Genomic DNA, 22,365 nt, shown 5'->3' on the forward strand with positions numbered 1-22,365 from the left:
GCGTGCAGCGACTTCGCTTCCATTGACAGGCAGCTTCATTATAGTCGCGCCGCAGAATGCCGCGTGTCAGCGGCAGCCAAAGGATGTCCAAGGACATGCGCTGCGCTGGTTACGCCTTTGTCTGCTTGCGCCACTGCCTGACCACGCTGATTGCAAGCGCATTTAACGAGCATTGTTGCACTCCACATAGAAGCAGCGGCGAATAAGCTTAGTTTGAAAGCGAACTCAAGCAAGGTAAGAGAAATTAAAAAAATACAGGCTCTTAATCTAGTGGAGGCAAAAAGCCAAATATCTGTTGTTACTAGATAAAAGTGGAAATGTTGGAAATATGGGAAAAACAAGTGCGAAACTTAATGCTGTAGCTTAACTAAGCGCGGAATCGACAAAGCTGAACATTTTCAATAAATAGATCCTTGAATCAAGTTTACACTGAAGAAGTAGGAAGCCGCTAGTCAATTGTGCCCGACTATAAGATACCCTTACTACATTCAACTTTGGCTAGTATATTGAATACACCTAAAATTAAATAGCTCGAGCGCCATCTAGCGACTTGAAACCAAACTACCAATTGGTAATTTAAATTCACATTTGAATGTGTGTGCACATGAATGGAACGTACCGGGAAACCCCGTTTTCAATAGATTCAGAGTATAATAAAATGTAATTATGCCAAACGTATACAAAAACATTTAAACTTTTGTCTAGAAATTCTCAGAATAATAACTAGAGTTGCTGACATTAAGCTGCTTAGCAAGTTTAAATAGAAATTGCAATTCTTGTTCAGCTCAGTTCGAAGAATTCAAAAAGTATGCGCAAAGCTCAATAATAATATTAGTTATGAACGGCAGCTGCTCGACACGTTGTGAATGCGGAACGGAATCCATTTATTGAATAATGCCGATATGCATAGCAGCTGTTGCAGCTAGCGCTTGGGACTTACCTTTGACCAGGGTGAGGATGCCCAGGGGCATGACGAGCACGGCGACCATCAGATCCGTGATGGCCAGCGACATCAGAAAATAGTTTGTCACATTCTGCAATCGACGTTCCCAGGCAATGGCCAAACAGACGAGGATATTGCCCGCTGCCGTGCCAAACACCAGCACCAGGGCGAGCAGGGCCCAATAGTTGTTGGTGTCGAAGGGCGACTGGGCGGGGGTTGGACTGGGCATTGCGGTTTCATTGCTGAAGCTCCAATTGGCCAACGTCTGTTTGCTGGTGCTGTTGCCCGAATCGGGCAGCTGCCAGAGCAGCAGATGCTCCAGCTGCTCAACACTCATATCCAGCGTGTTCCAGCCATCCTCATCCTCGGCGCCATCTTCGGCGGTGCTGTCGCTGTCGCTGTAGTTGAGCGTTGCATAAACGTCCTCCTCCATGGTCGTAGTGTGGATTTGCCTCTGCTTTACTTGGATTTAACCAGCCGATGTTGTTGTTGTTGCTTGTGCTGGTGCTGGTGCTGGTGCTGGTGTTGTTGTTGTTGTTGCATAGTAATTAGCCGTAGCATATGCGATTGGGGAAACAGCTTTCACGTGCCAATTCAAATTGCAAAATGCGGCGGAAATAGGCGTCGCTGCAAGGAGACGCGCCGAGAATGCAAGGGACGCAAATGTCTGCACACGAAGTCCTTCTGTGGCCTCAATGCCTTTCGGCCAGGTTCATTACGTTGACGACAGCCCGGCGGATATTGGTGGCAAACATTTTACGACGCAAAATTACCGGAAGTTACGCGCTGCAATAGAGAACAGTAAATGGCAATGAGAGCCTTAAAGGAAACTTCAATAGCCACAGGAAGCACTGCTATAAAAACTGTTATTTTATAAAGTAAAGCCAGCTGCACGACTTAGAGATAGTTGATGAATGTGATAAAAGAAAATGGGAAAAGTCCAATGAGAAACATTGCCATGGCATAGATGAGGTCAGCTGATCAACTAGGTAGACATGGCATAAATCTATTATTATCTATGCATATCCATATATGCCATGCAATATATATATAATATATATAGATTATAGCTGAGTTAGCAGAAAATATCTGATTAAAGATGTGTTAACAATAATTTGATTTGCTTTCAATCCTGTTCATAGCATTGAATTGAAACATATAACACGCATAATAGAGAAGAGGTAGTTCTATATCCAATATATATGTGATATATGATCTATATAAATTTTCATTGAATTATTCTGCATCATTAGCCACATCAGGAACACACATCCTCTCTGCCGATAATCTATATTAGAATTTCCAAACTGTTTTTGCACTAAAGCCAACAAATCGCGTTCAGCAATTTATGTTATTCATCATAAATAAAAACAAATGAGCTGCAATAAACAACGAACCGCGCTCCGAGCCACGGACTAGCCGAAATGCCGTGCTGCAGTTGATATTAAAAAGCAAAAACCAAAATGTATCAGTATATTCCAATATTTCATTTCGAGTAAGGAATTCGTATTATTTTCGAAATATACACAGAAAATCAGGTTGAGTTTGTGTATAATAAATAGAAATTTATTTCATATTGAAGCAAAGGACCAAAACCTCAAAAGCCAAAACACAGAAAGTCATACACAAATATACACACTGAGAGAGAGGGGAACAGCAAGAGAGAGAGAGAGAGAAACTAATACATACACATATAGGAAAATATTTTAAGAATGGTCAAATGAAATTTATTTCTACAATTTTCGCACACAAACCGCAAAAGGATCTTTCGTCTTCTGCTTCTATGGTTCATTTTGCTTGAGAACGGGCTATTCTTGAGGCCGATTGGCTTGTGGCCAGGTCAGCAAACCCCAAGTATACTTTCGAGTGAGAATGTGTATGTGTGAATGTGTGGAACACAATATAAACAGTAACCAGAAACAAGCCGCAACAACAATGACAAAAACAATCCATGAGTAGCGAATGGAGCAGCGCTTGGCAAAGGACTCGCTTCAGCAGCTTGTTGACTTTACGAGTGCCCCAACTGCCCTATGCGGCCCCACTTCGCTCCGGCCCGCCCCGTCCCGGCCCCCATTAATGCTTAGCTGTCTGTCTGTGGAGTCCAAGTGTTCAAGTGTCAATGTTGTTGTTAATTAATTTTCCTGACTGACTGATGCATGCCATTGATAAGAGTCAACACTTTCAGTTGCCAGCTACGAGTTGACCTGAACCCATGTCCAAGTGGCCCGTTCGGTTGCTTTGATTAACTGTTTTGTTGTTTAGTGTTTCGTCCAGTTGTTGTGCTTGTAGTGCTGCTGCAGCTAATGACAGTCAAACGACCATGTGCGTGTGTGTGGGTGTGTGGGTGTGTGCGTGAGCCGAGTGTTTAAATTTCAAGCTGTTCCCTCCTCATATTTATAAATACATCTCGCGCTAAGCCGGGGCGTATGCTGCCTAATGTCTGTTTAAATGACGTTTAAAATTAGAGCGCCCCTAAAAGCTGTCTGGCTGGCAACGTTTCGGGTCTCGAGCCCTGTGAGCCAAGGGAAGCTTAGTTAGCTTTAATTTCTTTATTAGGATAGGCAATGCAAAAAATGATTTATTTTATAGATTTTTTAAAATATACCCAAGCACACAATTTATGTAAAACTAAGAACGCAGTTGCTTAAGACTCGAGCACATAACGTATTAACCAAGTGAAGCGTGGCTAACAATTAGCATAACGGAAACTTTGATAAGTAAAGTTTAAATAGTTTTGAATTGTTTGGGGAAAAAACGTAAACTGACGCAACTTAATAACTAACTTGGAGAGAGCGAAATGGAAGTTAATTGCCTTGAACTTGCTGCGATTAAAAATGAATTTCCCAGAAGAAAAATTCAATTTCTATAAGAATTTAGCACTCAGGCCAAGATATTCGGACAATTGTTGGCATTGGAAGACAAACAAGAGAACATGGAACACGAAAAACATAAGCAAATAAGCGATAGAGTTCTATTCGCTGTTCTACAGCAACAGGATATTCCATAGTCATGCAAGCTCAAGAAATATACCTGCCATCAGATATAATACATATATACATCTATTTCTTTGCTATATATAAATGGCATGTCAGCACACAAAGCGAAGTCAGAGCCAGCCAGGAGCCATAATTATTTGTGTGTGTGTGTGGGTGTGTGTGTGGGTGTGTGTGTGGGTGTATGTGTGTGTGTACGAGCCTGTGTCCCATGTTTCCTTGAGTGTGCGCCCATCAATGTCGGCCATTTGAACATGAATTGCACAAAGGCCGAGCACTCTTTATATATAGAACTCCAACTGTATCGAATAAAAAGCAGCGCGAGTGCCATTAGTCATATTAATCCCAGCAGAGTCATTAAGTCGTAAAACTGCGCAAGGTAGCAAAATGCCAGCCAACGGCAGTCCACTCTCGCAGTGGACTTTACTCTCTGCAGTTTTCCTTTTGACTGATATGAGTGTATCAATCGAGTATTTACAAACAAACAGGGATATTCAAGGATACCCATGCACATACCCACATATATACATACAAATATGTTGTCAGGTATTTGGGTCAAATTGGTCATTCGCTTCGCTGTCTGCTTGCGGCCGCTCAGCAAATAAATAAAGCCGACTTTAAGGTGCTCACGTCGTATACTTAATTTCGATAGTGTGTTAAGTATAGCAAACAGCACAATGCCACAGACCAAACATGAAGACAATATTCAAGCCATTCTCTGATAATTCACTTTAATAAATTGATTTCAATTCGAAGTAAAGTGGCGGGAATTTAATCAATAAAATTATGTTAAAAATATTATATTTTTAAGCTTAAAATCTAACTTTTGTTTTGAAATAAATATATATATATATATATATATATATATATATATATAAACATATATTTTTTTATGCGGATTTTACTAATAAAAAAATAAACATATCTATAAACAAATATTCAAAAAAATATATAGAGATTTATATAGACCTCAGAAAATAAAAATAAAAAGTTTTTGAACAATTAATAATTTTCAATGAAATGCAACAACAAAATAAATATTTTATCTTTTCGAACTATTTTGATGAAATTAAAGAATATATGAAATAAACTAAGATACTTTGATAAGTTAATCTTTTTAAAAAATGATTTAAGTCAAGAATTGAAGAATTGAAAAATTAGTTTAGCAGGGTATTCAGTTGGACTTTAAGAGTCTTAGCCTGTCAGAGTCATGGCTCAACAAACAGCACTTGCAGCTTTATATGGAGCAGTAACTTTTATTTCCGTTATTAATGCGACTATTCGTGATAAAGCCCAAATGGCGTATACGCCAGGTAGTGCACGTGGGATGTTAAAGCATTCTCAATGTGTCAACAGAAGCAGACACACACACACCCACACACACACACACGCATATATATACACAGGACACACCACAGCTGTCAACGGGGTGTCAGCTGGCATTTTGATTAGAGCGTCGACAGCTTAAAAGCGCATTTCATTTAATTTATTTTGGTGTTTTATTTATTAATATTTTGTGGCTGCTATCAAAGCGGCAGGCGGCATTCATATTTTCCAGCCAATTGGAATTTTAATTTCAGTCAGAGCCTGGGGGATTCCTGCTGCCAGAAGCTGGCGACTCGCTCTCAACGTCTTCGCATGCAAATTCATTTCATTTCAATTTTTTGCCATTTTGTAATTGAATTTGGAAATTAAATTGATTTCTACCAGCCGCATACCTAATTTATAATTATTAAATTTGCATTCGAGTCTCAGCAGTTTGGCCAATAATTTAATGCTCCAAGTGCTCCACAGCAAGCGGCCAACTGTTGTCCACTTTTGTGCGCTGATGTAATAGGCCAAATGCCTTTTGACCACAGTTTGTCAGTTGGCCAAAAATTCTATTTTCTTTGCGCCGCACCCAGCCGACAGCCGACAGCCGACAACTGACAGCCAAACAGACAAACAGCTCCTTCAGCGATTAATCAAAGTTTCAGTTGCGTTTTTGCGCAGTTCCCCCAGCGAAGCAGCACACATAATTATAGAGTATAAATATACGCTCTATATATATACGTATACGTTCATCTGCAGGTGAGTCGACAAATTAACATTTAGCTCGAGTGCGCAGAATGACGAAAGCACTTATTGCCAAATGTCTGAGCTGGAAGCAAAGCGAACATCACAACAGGAAGTCACATAATAGAAGGAAACTCGTTACGCACTTGCTAAATTGATTACCTATGACGATTCAAGCATATATGTGTATGATATGTTTGTATTGCCCTAAGGGTTCGTTTAAATAATCTTACAAAAGTCAAATACAATTAAAACTTCTTAAGGGTACTCGCACATTGCTATAAATTTAAATAATAATTTAAGGGTCTTTATTATTGTACAGGATATTTATTGTTATGTACATCAATTTTTAACATATAAAAAAAAAGATGAAGAAAAACGGTATTTTCAGCATATACCTGTATATTATGAACATTTTAAGTTTAAGTATTTTTGTAGAGCATTTGAGCGTCGCTTAGCTGGGTAAGGGAGGAGCGTTTTCCACTATTTTCGTTCATGGAACTCGTTTGCAATGCGCCATTAATCATACGGAGCTTAGTTTACGCTCAGAGCTCCATCAACCCCCGCCCGGCAGCACTTGCACCCCTCTGGGCCATAATTATTTAGTTGTCATAGCGAGTTGGCACTTAAAACGTTAGCTAAATTTACACATGCACTCAGGCCGAGTCAACAGCAAGAAGAAAAGGCATCAAACAAGGTCCTCGAACTGAACGCGGCGGCTGAGTGTGTGTGTGTGTGTGTCTAAAGGGGTCGTACATTGAGGCGTGACTGAATGTGGGCGGCAACTCTAACACTTATCGTTCATTATTATCTATCTATGTATCCCAACGCACACACACCCACACACACGCACATGCACACACGCCCACGCACACATAATTGATTTCCTTGCAGCGGAGACAAAGACGCCCGGGCAGGACATTGTTGCGGCCATTTGGGGCACCGTTTGCTTGCTTATATTTTAGAGAGCTGCGCCAGCAGCCACAGACATTGTGGGCGTGCCATTCTTGGCTTACGACTACAGCGCGAGGACATAAATTAAATTCGTTTTGGTGCGACGAGGAACGGGGCCAATTAAGAAGCGATGCTGTGGACACACATAGAGAGAGAGAGAGAGAGGGAGACAGACAGAGCTGGATAAATAGAAGATCATGTGTGTGACTCTGTCGCTGTTGTGTCATGTGTGTTGGCCCTTGTCCTTGTGCGGTTTTATTAGCTATTTCATTAGCTGCTGCCGCTACTATAACTGAGCTGCAGGACTCTTAGGACCAATGTCCAGCAGCAACAGCAGCAGCAGCAGCAGCGCGGCAATTACATGCTTGCTAAATGAATTATCCTCGTCCGTCAACCTGGTTGAAGCATCGCGCAATCCCCGCAGCTGGTCCGCGTTTTAAAACGCTAACGAAACGCTCACAATGCTAATGCCACGTCCAGCGGCATTTGGCCAGCCAGCCAGCCAGGTAGCTAAGTTAATTAGCCGTCTGCGCTAATGCACAACAATCAAGCTACATTGAGGTACCGAAATAAAACGCGATTTAAAGCGCCAGAGAATCGCGCGAAAGCGTTTGAAACGGAAGACGTGAAACGTGAATGCTACATTGTTTAGCGACAGCTCATTTGATAGCTCAGACAGCTGGCACGCCCACTTGGCAATAGCCGCCTCTAATTGCCGTGCAATTAAACACAAATTGACAGTGGCAAAACAATTAGACAAACTGCACAATAGAAAGGATATAGCATCGCAGGGAAAGGACTCCAGAAGTTGGCGTACACAATGAGACGTGACAGGAAGCACCCACACAGTCACACAACCACACACACATACAGAGCTTTACACGCCCACACACACATGTGGGCAAGACAGTCATTGATTTGGGTCGCCGCTGGGCAAAAGTCAAAGCCAAAGCAAAGACAATGAAAGGGGGGTGGCTCAAGGGGGGATGGTAAAGACAGAGAGTGAGTGAGTGAGAGAGAATGAGAATGTAAGAGGAGGCAAGGACACAAACAAATCAAATCAAATAGCTGAGGATGGAAAAGCATTGCAAAAATCGTTGATTCGTTGGATCGCTGGGGTCTCCGTCTGCCTTTATCCGGAAGGACATTGGAACCCAAATCAAATTGAGATTTATGAGCGCAACGATGTGTGTCTAGGTCAGTATATTGTACTTATTGTTGTTGTTATTGCTTTTATGGCTATTGTTGTTGTTGTTGCAGCTGTTTACTTCAATTTTTCATGTTGTTTTCCATTAATTTATGCCGCTGTCTACTTGCAGGCCTCCCCGTCGACCCTTTACACCTGCCAGCCACTGACCGCCCTTGACCATCAGCAACAACAACGACAACAACAAGCATAGTATATTAGCAACAGCAGGTGCGCAAATTGTTGTATTGGCCACACCAAGCGGGCAAAATATAATATTAGGCACAGCACACAATAAAAATAAAAACAAAAAAAGTGAAGGAGAAAGAGAAAAGCGAGATGATAGCAAGGAAAGTTATACAGGACAAAGTTGAAGTTTAGATACACTTTTTCTTTTTCTTGAACAATACATATATATATATATATATATATATATATATATATATATATATATATATATATATATATATATATATATATATATATATATATATATATATATATATATATATACAATTTGAAATTCAATTTTTTGGTTTTAAGCTAAGAGAGAGTTGCCCATTCTTAAAATTATTTTCATCATAAATATCTCAATAAAAATCTTGGCTGCACAAAAACTAAACTTTACTTATTTATTATATATTTTTTTAAATTAATTTATTCCTATTAAATCCGAATATGTATTTATTTTCAATTCCAGTTCAGACTTTCTTGTATTGTCTTCTATGATAAACTAAAAAAAAAAAAATAATAATAAAAATAAATTAAGTTGTCTGGTAATAATGTGCTCTGCTAAAAAGCTGAAAATAAAAAATATCAACTAAAAAACATTTACTGAGGTCAAGCAAAAGTTTCCGTTGGTCAAGTGAATATTTATAGATATTATATAGTCCTATGGGCTCCGTTTCGCATTTGGTTATAAAAAACTAAAAATACCCCAACCAACTAAGGGTGTGCAGCAAAAATTGACTTTTATTGATTTGGCCATGTCATAAGGATGATAGGCCAGAGCTGCTGCTGCTCCTGTTGGTCCAGCTGGGTCTGCTGCTCATGCTGCTCTTGGTGTTAGCCGAAGGATAATGTGGCATTTCACTTCTTGAGTGAAAGCCAGCCTGTCTGCGACAATAAAAACAAAATTTTGCTTGATGACATATTTTGCTATTTGCGTGCATCAATTATTTATGCCCTGGCCACGCACATCTCTCTTGTACTTCCCGCCCTGCGCACCTCCCTCTACGTGCCCCGCTCTCTCTACGTGGCACGATACACGATTCGATTCGATTTGTGTCATAAATTGGCGGCTGACAGGGGCAGCAATAAAAATAAGCGGCCATAAAATTCAATTATAGCCACAACAAGTGCACAAACAGCACTGAATATAGATACTCAGAGCAACCAGACATACACCCACACAGACACACGCACACGCGCACATACAGCCAGTGGGTACTCTATGCACAATCAATGCAATCAATTGTGCATGCAGTCATGGGCCGCGGGGGTGGCGGGGCGCTGCATAGCTCGACTTTAGCTGCAGCCAAATGGTTGCCTAGCTTGCCAATGCAACCGCACACTCAACAACCACACACACACACACACACACACATGAGCAACATGCAAAGCGACAATTTGGTTAGTGTTGTGGAAGTGGCGGCAGCAGCGACAGTCCTCGTGTTTAGCAACATTTTTGGTTACTTTCTAACGGTCTTAACGAGCACACAACCATTTGCGGCACTCAACTAGCGAGTACTCTGCGAATTAATGTGAAATAGTTGGAGTATGCGATGTGAGAGGTCATTAGAGGAGAATGAGTAAAAAGTGCATACGAAAAACAGAGAAGGAGCAGAGAAGGAGCAGGAAGATAGTGAGATAAAAGACCAAATACGCAAGTGAAGCTGAAGGCAGTCAACTATTTTTAGTGATAATCTGAAATATTAGTATTATATTATACTATATTTTCATTTATACAAAACAAGATTTGTACATCAACAACAGCCGCATAGATCTCGGAGACACTTTTATAGTAACCTCAAATTACAGGGTATCGCAACAATGTGCACAGTTGGCAAACATCGCTAACAAATAAGGGCATTTCATATGCCGATGCATTTGAAGAGCACTCATCAGAGTCAACGATAGAGCCACAGGCAAGTGATAAAAAAAAAATTGAAATGTCACATAATAATTCTGAAGTCCACACACACACACACACAAACAGAGGCAACAACATCACTAAATAAATTCCGTATTCAAAGCACTCGCACAATAGCCGAATGGAAAATTTATTTGTTGAAATGGAATGGATGAAAATGCTGCAACGAGTGCTGCAAATGCAACAGTTGCAGCCTGAGTTATGCAACACGTTTGAGATGCAAGCAACGTACAGATGTAGTGCCATATTTTTCAAATTTCAGGTATATAATATATAAATAGAAAATATAGTATATATAAATAGAAATACAGATAATTCCCTATGTATATGTTGGATCCAACGTCATAGTTCTTATCAGCTGCTAAGGTCTAATCCCATTGATTTACGCATTCCACATCCAATTCCAATTCCAGTTCATCATTGCTTGTTCGAGCCTAAATTAATAATATATTCATATCCATAGCTGGTTATAGCTGGTTTCAACTGCCACCGGGCTGCGACCATGATTAGTTTACGCATAATAAATATGCAAAGATAATAACAATTGAATAGGCTTTGGCAATAAAAGCAGCTAAACGACAATAAAATCCATTTGGTCCGAGTTTTTTGTGAATATGATGAAACAACTACTAACCAAATATATGTATGTGTTATATATATCCATACAAAATACAGACAGCCAAAAGCAATTATGAAAATTATGTTTTATTTGGATTGGGATTTGTAAGCCGTTGCGGCGCTCTATTGTCTAATGGGTCGCTTTATGGCTTTTTAATGGTCTACAGCCCCGATAAATCAGTTAAATCGGTAAGCGAGACATCACTTAACACATTGTTCCCTGTGAGACCACCCTATTCTCTCACACACACACACATGCAGATCAGGAGACAGACAGAGAGAAAGGGAGGGGCATTAAACTGCTTCGTATGTTACATCGCATTTGGGGTACAGCTTATCAAGGACTCAAGCATCATGAAACGCTTACACAGCCTCAGATTCACGTCCTTATTGTCATTAAATCCTATCAATTTTCGTCAACAACAACAAATTTAAATATTTATGCATCCGCTCAGGCGGCCAACAACAATGCCCGACCCAGCGCCCGGACGAGGTTGGGGCTAAGGCTGAGCCAGAGACGGGGGCTAAAGAAAAGGTTCACTGAAATTGCCTATAAAAAAAAAAGAAGAAGTGGTATGTGGACTAAGCTATGTGTGTTTGTGTGTGTGTGTGTGTGTGTGTGACATATGATGAGGCAAATTGAACCCGAAATGCGTCCAAGCACTTAATTGAAGCTATCTATACGTGTTTGTATGTGCGCATATATCTGCACACATACATATGCATATATATCTATATGTATATGCAAACGTGTATATTTGTATGTGTGTGTGTATCATAGTGTTTGCATTTCTTTGCGCTCTTATCGAAACACTTTTTACTCTCTTCTGTTCTTTTCAATCTTTATAATAAACACACACACCCATACAAGCTCACACCAATGTAAAATCAAAATTGTGTACACTGAAAAAAAGTCGCTTGCAGTAAAAAATAATGTTATTAATTTAGCAACATTTTTAAGATATTAAATAAATGAAAATGTGAACGTGTGTAAACATTGAATGCTAAGATATCTTCGACATTCTTATAAATATTTTCGGTATTTTATCCGTAATTATTTGTATTTATTTATATTATAAATTTTAAATATATTTATATAATCCCTTGGGAAAATAAATTCTTTAAATGCTGAAATATAAATAAAATTTAAAAAAATATATAATATAAATATTAAAAGTTCCATTTAATTTTCATATGATTGTTTTCTCCAAGTGTATGCATCTGTAGGTGTCGCCTTTTATAGATGTAAGTGGGCGCCTGTGTTGGTGTGTATTTCGGGTGCTGTATTTTCCTTTCATTTGCCAGCTAATTAAATTCAGCTCTCAGTTTTCAGTTCTCACTCACAGCTGCTAATTTAAATGTTTCCAAATGAAATGCAAACTTTCAGCTCAGTTTGCTTCAAGTTGTGCAAAAAATGCTATAAATTCAATGGCAATTTGTAGTACAATACTCAACCCTTAACCATGAGCAGCCCGTTTGTGGCATTCACTAGAAAGTTGTTATGGTTACTACAGCCATAGACAAGCCAAGAGCATCTAATCACTATACCCCTCCCAAGTGTGCAGTAAAGGGTATACTGATATGCCAAAGGACTAAGAACTAAGGAATCGACTAAAAATGCTCAAGTGACATGTCTGACTACAAGATATCCTGAACACTGGCACATTCTATAGCCACATACACCTATATGTGCACACACACCAATAAGTAGTCACACCGTTCACTGCACACTTGACGCTTGAATTACAGTCTGCACTATAGAGCATTAGGGATATACTAATCTGAGTATTCATCACGGGAAGAAAATTAAAGTTTCGATTTAAAATAAAGTCAAAAGAGAAATGAATGAATTAATTTATTATTAGAGATAATAAAGACACGGCGTGTAAGTACTCTACGTTCGGATTTATAAACAAATCACTAGATCGGCTCTGTGTGTTCTGCTATGGTTATACGGTCTGCCACACATACCTCGGCTTAATGTATATGAAAAGAAATCATAATTTAGATAAAAAACTGCTGAACAATCTCAATATTTTGCTGCCCAGCTTTTATTTAGTTTACATCTAATAATTTTTCATTATTGTAATCTAAGCTTAACTTAAATTTAATTTCTTTCCATATATTGTTAAATTCTGCAAATAAAAAATGAATAATTATCCATGTATAAAGAATAATTATAAGGAAGTTACTCACAAAACAATGTCTTGAACAATGTCTAGTCCTGAAATTTATGTCTATGTCTTGTCTGGAGTATCTCTTAGATCGCCCTCTCGCCGTGAGCTGCTTCCACGCTTTACATTTCATTTTTGTTTCAGCAGTTTTGTGAGGCAAGTTAAGTGCTTGCGCACGATATCTATGCTGCAGCACATCGAGGCGCACATGCCGTAAGCTGCAGCCAAGACCAGACTCAACGTGCTGCCGTGTTTAAATCAATTTACGCGCGCTTTGGCACACTTTGAGGATGGGCACGAGGCGGGAGGACTGCCTCCTCCCCCGCTCACAACGGGCCCCCTGTTCACTGGCAGCGGAAAGTGAAAAGTGCCGTTGACAGATTTTTCTTATTTTCGGCTTGCCACTGTCGGAACCCATCTGCATGCCCATCCCCATACCCATACCCATTCCTGTCCCTATCTGCCCCCCCGCTGGAGTGGGGCGTGGCAGTGGCAGCGCTACAGCATGCCGCAAACGCTGTAAAATGTATGGGAATAAAATGGAAGCAAAATACCTAACTAGCAGAAATATGCGCGACTTTTACACATGGGTATTTTATAGTCTAAGTAAGCGGATGGGCGAAATGTTGTGTGTGGGCGTGGCAGCTGCTGTCGACTCTGCCTGCTTACATACATATTTCGGCGTGTGTGCACACTCCAAAGCTTAAAGACTCCGAAATTCATTTCGGTGTAGCTGAGAGTGAACTGCTTGAATCGATTTTAATATTATTATTGGGGATTAGGCAACAATTACGCTTTGTCGGCTCAATAATTAGAATACGCAAGAGGCATATATGTATGTACATATAGATTGATACATATGCATATAGCAGCTACACAAATACGAGGCTTATCAGCAACAGGTTTAGTTGTTTAGCATTAATAAACAACAAGCAAACAACGTCAAACACAAAAGTTTTCTAGCTGCGATTCGACTTGAATATACCTTAACAAACTTGAAGCATTGAAATTCGCTGAATATTTAAATAAATTGTAATAAATACAAAATGTTTATGTGTGTATTGTTTATGTGAATATTACATGAAATATAATTTAATATAAAAACCTTTGAAATAAGATGTTAAGCAACGAAATCAGTTTGAGTCTGAGCAAGGGAATATAAAAATCAACAAGTCTCATTTCACTTTCATTTTCAATTTAGCCAAGTGAAATATAGCTAAAAAACCTATTCGATGGCGCTGCATACCCTAGCCTAATCAACGCGGCAAGGGCATAATTATAATCAGGTGTCAGAGCAGGCGCTTGTCGTAAATCTCTTAAACGTAGCCAAAACCAATTGGGCGTAGTAAGTTTCTATTTATCACCGAGGGACTTTACGTCACGGCCCCGTCATCAGTCCGCTTTGAAATCGGGGGTGCATAGCAGGAACTAGCGGGCGTTTTTCGGTGCTTCGGCTTTGGACGTTTGATTGTTATTATTAACACGTGACTGAAATGCGGCTAATTCAAGCGAAAATTTAATTAAAAACTGTGCGCTTAATAACTAAATACCGAAAGCAAAGCGTAAAGGAGAATCAATGCGCGCTAAAAAAAAATGTACACTGAGCTTAAAGAAAGACTATTTGATGTAGTACAACATTCTAGGATTTACTAAATTAGAATCATGGAGAATGGAAATGTTCAATCTAAAAAGGTTCACCTAATAAATAATTAAGATAACTAAACTAGACTTTTCTCTGCGTGTAAGGGCAAGACGTGACGTGAGCAGTTAATGGGGAGGCGGGGCATTGCAGGTTGACAGCTGAAAGTTGTCCGCATCCGCATGACGCTGTTCATTTCGTTTGTGCCTTGTAAATTGAGCAATGGTCATTCCTGTCGTTGCGGTAGAAATTTCCGAGGCATTTTCACGTTTTATGGTCCTCATTTTTAATTGGAGCCCAACGGTTTGCCCTGCCATTAGAGCAAAGGATAACCCAGCGTGCCAGCGTTGTCGGGACAACAATGCCCAACGGATGTGCAAATCGTGAAGTAACTCGACGAGGAAAGGTCAGAAATGACTAGAAATGAGGCTGCATTTTATTGATGACAATGTGTAAAGGGCTCACAAATTAAAGTCGACTCATGGCACAGCATTCAAATGAAAATGCTGCACGTGAGAAGCGCAGAGAAGAGCTCTTGTGGAACAATACTCAAAACTACTCCAACAAATAATGGATTCCATCTAAAAATTTGCAAAAAATTAAAGCAAACTTTCAACTCACTTACTGAAGCCATTGAAATACAAATTGCCCACAAACGCGAACGGAACAAAGCCAAAGATTGCAACGAAGATAAGCCAGAGACAGCAGCAAAGACGCAGCACTGGCTGTGGCTATTGCTGGGGCACTGTCAGTGTGGAAGCTGCCACTGCGTGTCCCATTTTAAAACAATAGTCCAAAGAGTCCGAAAGTGCATTTACCAAGTGCCGGGCTGGCCAGGATGGCCACCTTGAGGAGTGTCCACGAAATACCAATCCCAAGCTTAATTACAGTCAAAGACCTGAAATCGCTTTCGTTGTCGCGGGAAAATGAATTTCCTGCTATTTCAGCCATTCTTATTATTGTTGTTTTTTCGGTTTTATTATACACTTTTTTATGATAGCTCTTAAAACGTTGTCAAGGAATGCACGACGTAAGAAATTACCACATAAAATAACTCTCTCTGCTGTCTCTATGCCTCCCTCTCTTTCTCGCTATATCTCTTGATCAGTATTCATTGTCAGTGTAGATTTTAAGCTTTATATTTATTGAATGCAATGCAATATTAAAAGTCTTTTAGATTCTGTCAAAATAACAAAATCTAATTTCTATATAAATCTGATAATAATAGATTTCAAAAATTGGTTCTATATTGTAAGAGTATGCAGCGTTCCGCATACGAATAACAACATTTTCAACGTACTTTTCCTGTTCTTTTTTTCTTTCTTTTGGCTTAAGGTTGCCTGCATTTTAATGGTTATTTGTTATGTATTGTTGTTGTTATTGCTATTGCTGCAGTTCCTGGCACGGCATTGTGCGCTTAAGGATGCACTCGTGACACAGCTGTGGGAGGAGCCATGAAAACAGTTTTGCCTTTGCAGCTACCCAATTCAGAACAAGTCAAAATGAGGCCTGCCTTATGGGGCAAGCTCTTTAGGCAAGCAAACTACAAGAAATGAGTTTGTTTGTGTGTGAAACAAAGTTGCCGCAGGCTGCAATTATTGTAACGAAATACTAAATCTTACACAGTCAATTGACGGCAGTTGAACTTGCTAATGGAAACATAATATAGCTCTGTATAGAACTATGCCAGAATCTATAGAGGGATAAAGGTCTTTTAAGTTATTTAGTTATTACAGCTGTATTTTATATGAATCAAGTTTTAAATGAATTGCAAAATCAGTGGCTTAAAACTTTGAGCTCTTTGGTTTCAATATAGTTAAAAGTTATTAAAATGATCTCTAGATCATTCAGTATCTCCATGTTACAATAGATGAATTAGATGAACAACTGCAATTCACAGGGCAGATCTATATGATTTTCCATGTACACTCCATTAGTTACTACTACTACCATACTGTAAGTCTCCAGCTAAGTATGCTGCCTTAAAAACTATATTATTTCTACTATTTATATGGTAAATTTAATGAATATTAAAGCTATGTAAGGCTGGGTTAGATAAGAATCAATATTTCGACTCTTTCGTTTCTAGATTTAGTATAGGAAACAGACTTGCCTTTCATACCAACAGACACGCGAACGCATATCATTACTGACAGATCATCACTCGGTCAAAGAGTATACTCATATAATATAGAGATACATTCATAAAGTAAAGTTAAGAGAATGATAAATATTATACACCAATTACTAAGTCTAATTCTTAGCTATTTATATAATATCTCAATTTGAATCAATTTGAATTGATCGATTGACTGCAGCTATATCGTAAGAGCCTCGAAATGGTACTATATATTCTTTATGAAGCTCTCCATATTCAACAGCTGATCAACAATATAAACGGCTTCGATAGGTAGATTGTTGACAAATAGAATTAATTTGAATAGCAACTCAACACTTTGTATATAATCACACATTTAGTAAAATATTTCTCAAATGTCATTAAACAGTCCCAAATTATGGGATACTTTAAAGTAATTACCTACAACACTTTGATGGAAACTTATTTGGCATTACCTTTTGCAAGACTTGAATTAAATAATGAATATCAATCAGCGCAGGTGTCGCGCATGCAAATGGCCAATAAGACTCCTTAAGTAATCAAATGTTGAGCTTTAATTTTGATTTTGTTTTTGCTTTTGTTTTGTTTTGTTTTTCCGCTTTTTTATTTTCTGTATTTGGTTGAATATCTGTTTGAATTAACGCGCGCCTAAATTGGTGCTGTTAACACTTTCGGTTTCGAAAAGAAATAACACGTCACTTGTTGGTTGACTCGATTCGACTTGATACGGTTCGGTTCGGTGCAGCGTTGGCTGCGCTCCGCTTGGTACCGTTAACGTGCAACGCCGACCAGGAACTGAATATGCGGCGCCAGCTGAAAATGAAATGCGGCCCAAGCTGTTGCGACAAGAACAGACAGAACACATTAGCCGAGCCGAAGCTGTCAGCCGACAACGGACGAAACGACGACGCGACGATGGCGATAAGCACGAAGGCAAATGGCGCCTAGCGGCTTCCAGTTGCAACCTTTTTCCAGTGGGCAGGTGTTGCCACCTGGCGGGGTGGGTGCTCCAAGGGGACTGATAACACAGTCAGCTGCCAGCTGCTGTCCCAACAGCTGTTGGGCCCCAGCGCGCTGTGGGTGAGGGGTGCTGGGGCTCAAGGAAAACAGCGCCAAGTACTACAAAACATTTCAATGAAAATGTGAGCAAATTTCAGTAAGTAGTAGAAATAGTAGTAGACAGTAGCAAAGATAAGTGTCTTAATTTATTTTTATTTATTTTTTTAGATCTTTAATTAATTATATATAATTATGGAATTGTATTTATACTTCATGAATATATATTGAATACGTTAATTATTGCATTGCACATTTGTAAAAAAAAGAGTTCTTGGATTTATATATTATTTACATAAAAAATGTATTTTTGTTTATTTAACCATATGCTTATATTGGATATATACAATATGGAATATTTATTATTTGTCAACAGCTTCCACAACACTTTAGCTGAGACTGCAATCTCTACTACAATTACGATTTACTACTAAATCTACTCCTTTGCCTACTGTCTTCGTGTAACTCCCAACCCAAGCCCTAACCTTTTATTACTGTTTGTGATTGCGCCTGCGTCAGCTTCAATTGGACAGCCCACGCTGGAAAGCTGCTTTCCGGCCCAAAACGAACTGTTGCTCATTTCTGGCTAACACTGGGCTGGACAGTGCTCAGGGCTCAAGGCTCGGGGCACAAGACACGGGACACGGGACACGGGACACAGGAGATGAGCCAGTAACCAACTTGCCGGCAGGCAAACACTTTGCATGCAATTTAGTACACATTCAGCCTTTCGCCTTTCTTACACATGAAAACACTTTAGCCGGTCAGCTGGAACCGCTGCCAGTTGAACAGAGTCCTGGACATTAATTGCAATTTTTGGGGCACGCCTGCACGCCTCCATGGTGCTGGACACCACAGGTTAGAGCGCCATTGGTTTTTGTTTTTCTGTTTAAGCTCATCTGCTGGAGTGGCTTGTGGTCAGGTTTGCTAGAGGACTTTTCCATTAGCCGTAAGCTCTGCGGCCAAATTGAAGTCCGAAGTTGGGATTTAAGCCTGCTGAACACATGACCTCTTCTATCCCTTTCGCTGCACGCTGTCTCTCTCTCTCTCTCTCTCTCTCTCTCTCTCCATCTATCGCTCGCTGCTCGGTTTACCCCATTTCGAGGCTTATCGCAACAGGAATTTAAATGCCGCCATGAATAAACCACATGCTGCATTTCCGTTGCCAAATCAAATTTCAACTAGAATATACATGGCAAATTATTTTTAATACGTTTATTTTTATTAACATTTGATTCGTATAACGTAAAAAGTAAAAATGTTATCAATAAAATTTTTTTAATTTGAATTAAATATTTTTACCATCGCAGCAGCAGTGAAAATTAAATAAACTACGCATAAATTTCAATCTCCATTTCATAATAATAAAAAAATTAAATTAAAATGAATTTCAAATGGAAAGCACTTTTTACGTTTTCAACTTTTTTAATTGCATTAAATTTTTATTTCGAAATTTTCTATTTATTTTAATAGAAATTCAAAAGCCATTCAAGTTCTTGCAGTTTAATTAAGCCATAGGTACAGCCCCACTCACCGGCACATACACATACACACACCGAGTCACACACACACTGTTAGGCACGTGCATATTTGGTCATGCCGACCGCAAATGGAAACCCGTCTTCGGTTAACCAGAATACCGGTTAACTGTAACCGCTGTGCAGGCAGCATCCAACCGACCTATGTCCATCGCCCACGTACCCCCGCTCACCGTCCATTGCCCACAAATCAAACCCTTTTCAATGCAAACCTAGAACTAATTTAAATAATTTATTTTCGCCCGCTAACAGCAGCAATCTGAGCCAAAGTGGACAGCAACACTAGCAAATACTCTGTAGATCATTAAAATTCAGATAGAGAGTCTTTTTGTTTCTACTTTTCCAGCAACTATTTATAAATTGATATTTATCTAATGTAACTTAATACAGCATTATTTAATATAGTCTAACATATATATATGAATTTCATCTTTAAGTCAGTTGACCAATTAATCTTAGAATCGGTATATTCCAGTTTATTATATTTAGTACATGTCATCTTTTGGACAACTGCAATATACCCCATTCTAGGCATATTTAATGAGTATATGGCATTAAAACATCAGCAAACAAAGGGTATTTAACATTCATTCGAGTAAATAGAAAAGTAAGAACAATTTAGAAGCCAACAGCCAACAGCTCAGCAAGCAGCAACTATATAGTATATGATTAAATATATATCAGAGTAACTCATCATACAGCACATCTTTCAAGTGAGCGAAACGCTACGGTTGTAGCAGGCCACTATTAGAGGCTTTGAACTTATTTCGGCTGGTTTTAATCAGGCCCAAATGCTGTGAACGTGACCGCAGTGTTAATTAACATATGTGAGGCACAACGTGTCCAAAATGGAGGGCCAAATAGGATGTGCATGTATGCATGTGCAGTCATCTCGAATTTTAGCACACACTATATACTAAAGAGAGCAGCGCCGTTTCATGTGCGGAAGCAAGCTAACCAAAATTTGCCGCTGCCTGTTATTAGGCAGCGAATGCAGATGTGTGTGTGTGTGTGTGTGTGTGACTGTATTTAGCGTATGTAGCGTGTATGTGTGTGTGTTTGACATGCTATTAGAGCCTGTCCAGCAATTAGGCCCACCCGACACGTTCCATTTGGTTTTACATCTGCAACGCGGCGTTTTTCAATTTCTGTTGCCTACTTTTTGGGGCAACCTTATTTAATGGACCAAAATAAAAGTAAATAATTGAGCCGATAGTAAACAGGCCAGCAAAAAAAAAAAAAACATTCCCATATATTCGAAAAATAAACAATTTTAAGTAAATTGCATTTGTGTTAACATGATTGTGTGTGAAGTATTTTAAAAACTCAATTAAAAACATTTTGGCATATGAAACAAATTCAATTAGACAAAAACGAGAAATAAGAAAAAACAAAAATGTTTACACTGCAAAAGTAATTAATAATTTATATAACTAAAAGGAAATCCATTTCAGATTTTAGCTAAAGGCAAATTTAATACGATTTCTGTGAGAGATAAAACAATTTATTGACAATCAAAGTTGGTCGATTAAATAAAAGGATTTATAAATATGAAAATGAAATAAAAGTTTATTTTTAGTGCTAAGCCATATATTGTGTATGGTTTAAAATCAATTCAATGGAATTGAACTCTGAATGAGTGTATATTCACGCATATGCCAGCTATATTTAAATATTATCTGCCATTCATTTGAGCGTAGTTTATGCCTAATGCCAGCTTAATATGCGTCTGCACAGTTGTTGGCTGGGCAAATCAATTAACTGTAACATCACACACAAGCGCCTCGACATCTTCTACAGCCATTCAAGCAACAACAATAACAACAGTAGCAGCAACAATGACAACAAAAAGCTGCGGTCAGCTATTTGGCATATATGAAAAGTTGACCCGCCACAAAAAAGAACCACGTTAAATTTTGACATGGGTCCCTTATGTGACCATGTGCCAGGCACATGAGACACTCAGGCCCAGACGGCAGTCAAATTTTGGACGGGGAGGTGTCCATAGCACCAGAAAAAGTTTTACACTCGACTTGTTGTTGTTGAAGTTGTCATTGTTGTTGTTGTTGTTGTTGCCCCTTCTAGATCTCGCAGTCGGCAGATGCAAAGAGCAAGGTGGCCAATTTCAGAATGGATTTGTGGCCAACACAACAAACAAGGCCCACTTCACACCACGTAAAGTTTTTAAATATGCATGAACACCTTTTCGGAGACTGAGCGTGCGGCTAGGCAGGCTAGGCTGGGCACACACGGCGCATACTTGATAACGCAAAATCTCATTTCAACGCCACCGCAAGCGGCAAAGGATGTGCTGTCTGGAGCAAACGAAGGACAGCACGACTTACCACTGAAATTGGTGAAACATTGTACATAAAATGTATAAATGATGACAAAAACATAAATGTAAACTATACAAATAAAATGCATATGTAAATATAAATGAAATTATAAATATGTAATCAGACAATTTGACTTGAAATACATATAGGTATAGCTTTTAAGCAATATGCAAAATTAAAAAATATACAAAAAAATTAATTAAAGAATCAACATGCTCATCTCGACAGCAAATACAAAATTTTTTCATTATTTTCTTCTATTATTTATGTTAGGTGATAGAAATTTTTAATTAAATTTGTACAGCATTTGACATAGCGTTGCGAAACTTTGTTGCAATTCAATTGAAAGTTTGCTAAACTTCAATGGGATAGCTGTGTGGCAGGGCTTCTCTGTGGACAGGGCGACATCCTGGCTTCGAGAGTGCCGTGTCCTTTTCTTAAGGCGAACGATGGCTGTGCAAATGTGTGCACAAAATTAAAATGTTTACCTTTGTAATGAGCTTGGGTGTTTGATGTCTGTGGCACAGCCAACCGGCATCTTCATCGCTTTGTTCATCAATCCAGATACAAATGTTGCGCCGCTTTACATTTAATTCAAG

General features: G+C 39.0%; 1 protein-coding gene across 1 annotated transcript in view; it reads right to left on the reverse strand.

Annotated features, from left to right (window-relative positions):
• The window catches only part of LOC6574392 (muscarinic acetylcholine receptor gar-3), a 55,240-nt gene extending 37,590 nt beyond the window's left edge, over positions 1-17,650 (reverse strand). Inside the window, exons 1-2 of the mRNA XM_002000405.4 lie at positions 17,289-17,650; positions 941-1,729 (exon numbers count right to left, since the gene is read on the reverse strand). Coding sequence (XP_002000441.3) covers positions 941-1,376 — 436 coding nt within the window. The 5' untranslated portion in view covers positions 1,377-1,729; positions 17,289-17,650. The remainder of the gene's footprint in view (positions 1-940; positions 1,730-17,288) is intronic.
• Between the last annotated feature and the right edge of the window lie 4,715 nt (positions 17,651-22,365).

Source organism: Drosophila mojavensis, unplaced genomic scaffold (assembly GCF_018153725.1).
Source record: "Drosophila mojavensis isolate 15081-1352.22 unplaced genomic scaffold, ASM1815372v1 contig_277, whole genome shotgun sequence".
Lineage (NCBI taxonomy): Eukaryota > Metazoa > Arthropoda > Insecta > Diptera > Drosophilidae > Drosophila > Drosophila mojavensis.